The 8,922-nt window shown below is 37.2% G+C and overlaps 2 protein-coding genes across 4 annotated transcripts in view; both read left to right on the top strand.

The window, feature by feature from the left end:
* Positions 1-45: 45 nt before the first annotated feature.
* CUNH9orf40 (chromosome unknown C9orf40 homolog) lies at positions 46-4,020 on the top strand. The gene is made up of 2 exons (XM_057372700.1): positions 46-447; positions 3,480-4,020. The coding sequence occupies exons 1-2, from the start codon at positions 46-48 to the stop codon at positions 3,636-3,638; spliced, it is 561 nt and encodes a 186-aa protein (XP_057228683.1). The 3' UTR covers positions 3,639-4,020.
* Positions 4,021-4,036: 16 nt separating this feature from the next.
* The window catches only part of LOC130577362 (transient receptor potential cation channel subfamily M member 6-like), a 74,251-nt gene continuing 69,365 nt past the window's right edge, over positions 4,037-8,922 (top strand). For all 3 annotated transcript variants that reach the window (XM_057372652.1, XM_057372661.1, XM_057372668.1), the window contains exon 1: positions 4,037-7,180. The gene's annotated coding sequence lies outside the window, so the exon portion shown is untranslated. The remainder of the gene's footprint in view (positions 7,181-8,922) is intronic.

The raw sequence follows: 8,922 nt of genomic DNA, 5'->3' as shown, positions 1-8,922 counted from the left end.
CGCGGCGATGGCCCCGCCCCCTCAGGGGTGCTGAGCGCGGCGCGCATGCGCTCTGCAGCGCGTGTCGATCGCGCATGCGCCGGCGGACGAGAGGAGCTGTGCCGAGCCGCCGGCGCGCGGCCCCTCATGGCCAAGCGGCGCGCGGAGCCCTTAATGTGTCACGTGCCCGTGAAGCGGCTCCTGCGCGAGCCGCCGCTGTCCCGCGCGGGCGAGCGCCGTTCCCGGGCAGAGCCGGGGCGTGAGGGCCCCGCCGCGCCCAAGCGCCCGCTCGAGGAGGCGGAGGCGCCGCCCAGGAAGCGGCCCGGGCCCGGCGCCCCCCGCGAGCAGCCGGGGGACGAGGGTGCCGGGCGGCGGCGGCGCGGCGGGAGCGCGGAGCCCCAGGACGCGCCGGTGGAAGAGGGATGCGCCGGCGGCCGGGTCAAAGAGCGGGCCGTCGCCGCCGCCGAGGTAAGTGGACGGGCCCGGGTCGCTCGTCTCCGGGGAGGGAAGTGCGGGGCGGTGCCGCTAGCGGCTGGAGCGTGTCTGCAGGATGTGGGCGTCCGCCGGGGGTGCTGGCGGGCTTTCGGCGGGCACGACGCTGCGATCTGTGCCGCCCAACCCCATCTGCGCATTCTGTCCGCGGSACTCTTAAAGCTCCTTTTCCTTTTGTCTTCTTCGAAGCAAGAGAAGTAACATCCAGCTTTTTTCCGTTCACTCCCGCGCTGTGCGCCGTGAAATGGATGGGGAGCCGCGTGTCCACCTTACTGAGGCTGCTCAGTTTTATCCCTACCCAGCAGCGCGGTGGAAGCTTGCAGWGGTGATGCTGGTGGCGCCTCTGTTGTGTGTGGGTGAGGGTAGGCTCAATACAGCGGCAGCATCCTGAGCTTCGTGTTTTGACATTTAATAGTAATGCCAGATTTTTAACGAAAACATTTAGCGGAGGCGGTGGTCAAAGTAAGGGTGTCAGTGTTGAAATGATCAGAGTATGTTGAAACAACTTTTCTGGTTAATTTTGAACATAATACGTTCTTGTTCCTGACCATGACTACATTTTGCATWGTAGTTCAGAAAACAAAATTTGGTACTAAGAAAATTTTAATAACAACAACAACAGAAAAATAAGACACAAACAAACAAACAAAAAAAAMCCCCAACTCCCAACAAAGCAAAAAGAGAACCACTAGAAAAGAAAACAACAACCAGAAAAAGTGTAGATCAAATTTCCCACCTATCTAGAAGTTTGGTGCATGTCACAACTTGCTTTTCCTCYGCCTTGGACCTTTTGAATAAGACCAGTGTTAGATTCAGTGATACGGAAGTGGGAGAAAGTCTGATCAGGTTAGAGGGGCTTCGAACTGCAATTGAAGACTTGATTTTGAGAACTTGAGGCCTTTTATAGTATAACACCCATCTGTTATCTGTAAAGAAAATAGTGACTCTTTCAAGCTCTGCTTTTTTGTGTTTTCATGGTTGATTGGTTAATGGGTTTAATGGATGATGGCTGGTAAAATTAAGGCAAAAAGAAATTCAGGAAAAAATTCTATGTCTTATGAATATTTTACAGTCATTTTAAACACAAGCCTCTCCTTTTTGAAGAGAGAACACGTGTGTTCATAAGCATAGTAATTAAATTGAACAAACCTCTACAGAACAGTTTAACTCCCATCACAAGTATAATGCTGAATTTTTTTACTTACTCCTGATGTTATTTGGCATAATTTTGTAAGCTTTAGCAGTKATAGAAAGACCACAAGTCCCTTGAATTTCCACACAGTAAAGATTAGTTCTCTATATAATATACTTTTCTAAGAGTGTATTTTTGATGGGGTGTTTCTCTRAGTACAGTTTGGTGTAAAAAGTGTTTTGATTTTAAAATAAAGTTTGCTTAACACCTCGGACTAGAGGCATTTCTTCCAGTTTTTGTGTTTTCTATCAATATATTTAAATTTTTTTATAATGATATTTCTGATGTTGGTTTTTATATCTTTCTCAAAATGCAGCACTTAGGTTGGTATTATTCTTTGCYATTTGTGTCTTGTGTATTTCCTTACATTATAAGTACGATTGAGATATTGTTAATTTCACAGTAGTTTTGTTCAAGTTTAAATCATTATATTACAGTTAGCCAGAGAAGAAATATTATATTAGTTTAATTTACAAGCACACTTTTACAGCTAGAGTTGGAAAACTAACTCCTTTAATATTAAGGAACTTACTCTATAGAAACTGAGGTTTTGTGTCTCTGTGCTTGCTATGTGTTGCCTACCTTAATAGAACTTCTACTTGAAACCTGTGTTGAAGCATACTTGGTGAAGGTGAATATTTGGCATTTTATTTTCCATTTTAGGTGTGAATGTTTAGTGTTTGTGCCTGTCTTTTGTACTTGATGTTAGTTTTTCATTTTCACACTGAATCTTGGAGCTACCAATATACTGAAATATTGCTGATCTGTAGACTTGAGATCTTTGAGACGAATTATGCATGTAGTCTGAACTGAAAATTAAGAGTATGTGTTTATGTACTCTCAGACTATTATTTAGAAATGAATAACCATTGTTATTTTATGTTTGTGGCAGCATTCCCTGTTCTTACGTACCACAAGAAAACACATGCTCAGGGCCTAAGGAATGACTTGAGAATTCCTCTTCCTAAGTGTATTGTGTCCATAGAAACAAGCACACAAACACAGATTGGCCACTGTTCATAATTGTGACATGGTTCTAAACAGGCAGTATGCTTTCTCATAGACAAAAAAAATTTGACAAAATTGTGATGTGAGTAGATGAGTACATGTTTCTCCAAGTTTCTTTGTGATACTGTCCAGTTAGCTCAGTTGATTGGAGCATGGTGCTCATGACAGGGTTGTGGGTTTGATCCCCATATGGGCCATTCACGTAAGAGTTTGACTTAAGGATCCTTGTGGGTCCCTTCCAACTCAGAATATTCTGTGATTCTTAAGGTTTCCTCTCCTGAATACAAGATTTGGATACAGAAAAGAGGAAGCAGAATATGGTTTAAACACTACAAAATGCTTTATTTATCCTGCAAATACCATCCCTCTTAGTTGATGTAAAGTAGCTAAATACATTCTTCTGAATACCAGTTTCTAAATGTGTATGAAGTTTCTATACTGCTATGAGAATAAAAACCGGTGACCAGTTTTTGTATACAAAGTCCAATAATTACACAAGTTTTACACTTTTTCTGTGCAAAAGTTGTAATTTGAAGAAATTGATGGAATTATGGAATAATATCCCTGAGGTTGCTACATAATTCTTTGCAAGAATATTAAAAAAAGGCAAAAGTAAATTATGATCTAGTTAAAAATTGTAAAATTAAAATAATTTTTAATATGTTACAGCTGARTAACTTCCTTGTTTGAGTTTCTCATCTAGAAAGTTTTTTATTTATATTTTTATTTTATTTTATTTATAATATTCTGTTGCTGAGATACACATTGATGTCATGTTAACTTTTTGTTTATTCATATCTTTTCAAAGCAAGAAGAAGAATTCTGTCAGTATAATTCATTCCTGTACTGGAGAGCACCACTGCCTGCTATTGATTTGTCTGATATTCAGAACCCAGATGAAGATACTTCATCGGAYGCTAAAACTGCTGCAAGGACTGATACTACAGAGACCGAAATGGAAACCTGATCATTGTTTCATAGCGGTGGTGCATCTGTTCCCAGGAAACTTGTTTCCATTGGGATTCAGGTTTTGTTCTGTAGGTGAATAAGCATGCTTATGCCATCTTGGAGAAGCTGTTGTGGCAGTCTTTAAAAGCAAATCTGAGTTGCCTAAGTAGATGGGAAAATCAGTTTTGGGTGCTTACTAGTAAGCTGTCTGAACGCGTGCAGTACGGAGGAGGCTGTGTGATGTTTAACAAGAATACCTGAAAACATGGAGGCAGACTAAAAGAAGAATGCAGATAATTAGAACTCTGGGGTGCGGTTAAAAGAATCAGGTGGATATATTATATGTTGTAAGGAAATGGAACATCAATTTGTCTGCCCTGAACAAAAAAAAAAAAAAAAAATTTTTTTTTTCATAAAAAAAAAAAAAAAAAAAGAATGGTACCTGAAAGTCAAATATTAAACATGTGAATTTATCATAAAGCACACAAACTGTAGTGATTTTTAATGTTTTTTTTTCTGTATAATAGCTAAACCAAAAAATAAGAGTCTATCAAAATGAGACAAAACATTCCCTTTTCTATGCAAACCAAAAGCCAGGTGTGGCAGAAAAGGGGAACAAAAAGGGGATACTTTATTCTGATACCTGCCACTGTTCTGAAAGGTTTTCACATTCTCATGGTGAAAAAGGTTTTTCGCCTTTTCTTTTTCACATTGTGCACAGCAGTGGGCACCCAGTAGAATGGTTCATTCTAAAGTTACTGCTATTCTTAGTCTTTGTGACGTTTGCTGTGAACCAGTTGGTATCATCTAAATGACAGGTTTGGGCAGATGTGTCAAGGAAAGGTAGTGCAATATAAAATGACTACACACACTTTTTCAAACTTTACTGAATGAGGTGTAGTTTTTGCAGACTGTGAATCTTGCAGAAAGTTTTTTCAGAAGTTCATTCAAATAATGTTCTTTTGCTGTGAAGTATGAACTTAATGTTTGTGATTTGCAATTTATTTACAATTTGAAGGACAATTAGAAATATGTGTCTTTAATAATAGTTTGAGGTTGTATGGGAAGACTGTTACATTTTGCAAATATGATTTGTCATAAGGATAGATAACATTGTATTTTTTCTGTGACCATTATGGAAAAAGGCAACTTTTGAATTTTATTTTTTTTCTAACAATGTGTTTGCTAAAGGACAATAAAGTTTCACCTGTGTGTATCTGAAAATTTTGGCATTATTACTGTGTGAAGATCTGGACTTTATTTCATAAGATTGTTGCTTCTATAACTTGATTTATTAGGTCTTTTTGCTTAAAATAGCTTTTCAGCTTTTTTGGTAAATGTTTGGAAACTTTTTCTRGTATTTTTGCTTCATAAGTATTGGTTACTTATTCATTTAGCTTGTTAAGATCTCTGAATACTTACTGAAGAAAGGAGGTGGCTTAGTGACTCAAGCAAATCATGTGCTTGTTTGGGTATCCTACCTTCTGTCAGATCTGGATATGTATTTGGAAGATAGGCATTTTTCTTGGACATTTTTGACATTTTTGTTTAAGTCCAAATACATCAACTTGTCTGAGGAGGTACTTGGAATTTTTTTTAACAATGAACTCCTTTTCTGGCAAGAAGACCATAAAACTGCTATTTCATGTTTACTATAACCCAAATAAATTAGGGTAAAAAATAGATCTGTTAATTTGTTGTGGTGTTTTGATTGGTTATATGATCTAGGGGTTTTTAACCCTGGATAATACATGCGTTCCTGTATTTGTGAGTTTTAKAATACTTCATACCATCCAGTGTTCTTGGGATCCAGTGTTTTGCATTRTTAGCTAGTATCTTTGCAACATGCTTTCCTCATTTAAAATCTTGGTGTTTCACACAAAGTAGATATGTCCTAGCAATAGAGTGCATTTTACTGTTAAAATCTGTCATTCCACTATATTCATGGAACAGGAGATGTTTTATTATTGTCTTTGAAATACATGTTTGATATATCCCCTAACAAGATAAATAAGCCCTTTAAAACAAATTAAGCTTGCAGTATGATGTAAACCATATGTTTACTTCATTTGAAATTGTGCTGTAGGCAAGCACTTTCCTCTTAGTTTGTTCCAGTTGTGGACTCTGTTATGGGCTGGAATTTTATGGCTACTTTTAGAGCATTTCCTGAGCTGATTTGTTTTTTCCATTCATCTCCTTGCAAATAGAGGTGAATTTAAAAGGATTGGAAAACTACTTGAAATTACTCTTGAGGATCTGGGTTATACAAAAGCTGGGCCAGGTGGGGAGATTAATAATAGGTTACATAAACTTCACATTAGAGCTGGCAAAAGGTATGAGAAGAAATTGCATTTCTTAGTGTCTGGTGTCTCTGTAACAGTGAACTGCCGAATTGCTGGTCTTGGCTTTTGACTGCATTTCTCTAGAGACCTTTCATTCAGAATCTGTATATAAACRTATATATATATATGTAAGCTTAAGATGTTTTAATTTGCATTATTTAATTTGCATATGCATTAATATCCAGTGAGACGAAAATGTTCTTTTAAAATGTCATCACAAGTCCTGATGTAGCAGGACTTAGTAGCTACATATTGACTGATGATTTTAATTGGATACGGTTTTACTTTTCAGAGGAAAAAAAMCTGTATTTTGTCTAGTTAGCTATTCCCTAAAATATTTCTCTCTAAAAGGAAAATTCAGTGTCACAAGCTTAAGGGTTTTTACTGTTTCGACAGTTACTTGTTGATATTTTTTCCTGTTGGCCAGGGATGTTTGAAAAGCACACGTATATAGGTGCTTGGAAAATCTAAAGGTCCTTTGTGTAGAAGATATAAGTGCAAATGTGTATTTTACCAGGTGAAACCAAAGATAATGCTGGATAATGTCCAGCATTTGTCAGCATGTTCTAACCAAAACAGTAGATTCATTTGGGGAAATTCCTGTATTTTGTGGAAGCATCTGATGACTGTGGTAAGAGGGGTTAGACTGCAGACTCACTGCTTTCTACAGCAACACTTTGGCTCAAAGAAACATTTCATAATAACTGGTATACCTGGGCTATTACTCCCATGCCTACATTATAACTTTGACACTCTAGGTGGCAATACACAYACACAGTAAGTCATGGTGAATCTGGAAAATGTTGTGGGTATGCTTTTATTCCGGACTGCTACTGAAAATTCAAGCAGTGACATCATGAATGCTAATCATTTCCTTACTGTGACGCATAAATAAGGGCAGCTCAAGTCACAAGTTCCCGATCATAAGGTGACACAAGGTTTTCAGCATAACTAGAGTGAAAAGGTTGTGTYAAGGAATTCTGATTCATCTCTAATACTCTCCGAATCCCCCCATCCCTCAAAGAAGAAACAAACCAAAAGCAAGCAACCCAACCTAATTATCAATTTAATACATGGGATTTTGTTGTCACTGCTTCATATCACTGTTTCCTTTAGTTAGAACTGGAGAACAAACTACTGGATTGTGTGTTGGAGAGAAACCTCAATCAGTGGCTGGAGGCTACTTAAAAAGTACGAGGGTAATACGAGGAAGAAACAGGTAAGTGCTAATTTGTAAGAAACTAACTCATTAATTAGTATTTAAATGTTTGTATGTAGGTAACTATATTTGAGGTGTATGAGGAAAATTCAAGAAGAGAGGTGTTTTCCTGTTTCCTTATTAAGAGTCCTACTTCCTGATTTTTATATTAATTAGATCTTGATGTACATTTTAACAATATATATTGCAGTATATATTGTATTTGGAAGTAAACTCAATAGTTGTTTTATATTTTGAATGTTCTTGGTGGAAAAAAACATGACTTCTTGGTAATTTCTAAAGACTTAAAAAGTCACTGTTCTTTCTTCGCTTAAAGCCATACAGATAATAACTTTTCCAACTACTGAAGAAAAAATAATTTTTTTAATAGTGATATGTTACCATTCCCAGGGGTAAAATGTGAAAGCACAATGCAGGCAAAGTAAACACTTGTTTACAACTTTCGCTTCTTTTTAAAAATATTATGGTGAGTGATTGTTTTCCTGCATTTCTTTTGTCTTCTTTAACAATAATGAACTTTTGAAAGAAGGAATATGGACTGGCTGAGCATTAAAATGTTTTTCCACCTTTCGTATATGATACTTGCAGTTCATGTTTGGATTGGAATATAGTGAACTAAGTGATTTACCAAGTATGAGGTTGAGAAAATTAAACARAATAGCATTGTACTGTCTGCAGTGACGTTTAAGCTGGAGAAAAGCCTTTAATGCAGAGTTATGAATGGAAATGAGCCTTTCATTTTTCTCTTGCACAGGTGAATTTAGTAACATCCTTCTTTTGAATAGTAAGCAGATGCTCTTCTATCGAAATTGAAACACAGATCCACAATTCTGTTGGATCTATGCAAAGTGTCGAATGCCTGTCTCTGAAGCCTGATACTACATTCTGGATAGTTCCCTTTGAAGCTTCAATTTGTAGAGTACAAAAATTGCTTTCAGTTTCTTTTAAGTCCTGGAATTAAAAAATAACCTAATTTTGTTTCTGATTGTATAATTATTGTATAAGAACTACTTTGGCATAAAGGTACCAAAATCCGTTGGTTTCATGACTGTCAGTTGGAAACTACAATTTTTTAAAAATCAAATAATCAGAGAAGGTTGCATCTGTGTGTRCCATAATAGTTTTTCTAATTTACCTTAATGAAATTGGAGAAACCTGTGATYTAAAAGACAAATCTACTTCAGACAAACCTTTGTATTTCCAACTRTGTAATGTGCAAATACAGAGACACCGAAGACAGCTTTTAATTATTGAAATCTAACTCCTAAAAATAATTCTAAAGTAGACTGTGAAATACAGTATGAAAAGAATAATCAGTCACGCCTCCTTGATGTGATATTCCTAAGGATGGAACTAGATTCATTTCTTCTCCTAGACTAGTCAGTTTTCCCTCAGAAAAGAAAAATACTCAAGATTTTTCATATGAGGAAGAAATTAAAGAATATTACTTAAAATATCACTCATGCTGATTCTTGTGATAATAAAAATTGTAATTTAAAACCACACTATAGCAACTAGCAAACATTGGTGTAAAAATTATGTAAAGACCAAGMCACTGGTTTATAAGAGAATAATGTTGTTTTAGAAATGGGTGATAGCTGCAGGGAAGGAACTAGCTTCTTAATTTCTTGAAAAGAAGTAAGATTTACTTTGCTTTCCTTTTAGAAATCTAGTTACCTGAAGGTGAAATTAGAGGAGGAGCAACGAATGCCAAGTTAATCAGTTTGACTGTTCATATTATG

Source organism: Malurus melanocephalus, unplaced genomic scaffold (assembly GCF_030028575.1).
Source record: "Malurus melanocephalus ecotype Western Australia unplaced genomic scaffold, MMel_1.1 scaffold_7, whole genome shotgun sequence".
Taxonomy (NCBI): domain Eukaryota; kingdom Metazoa; phylum Chordata; class Aves; order Passeriformes; family Maluridae; genus Malurus; species Malurus melanocephalus.
Note: the sequence above shows the minus strand (reverse complement) of the source record. Positions and strands in the feature narration are given on the sequence as shown.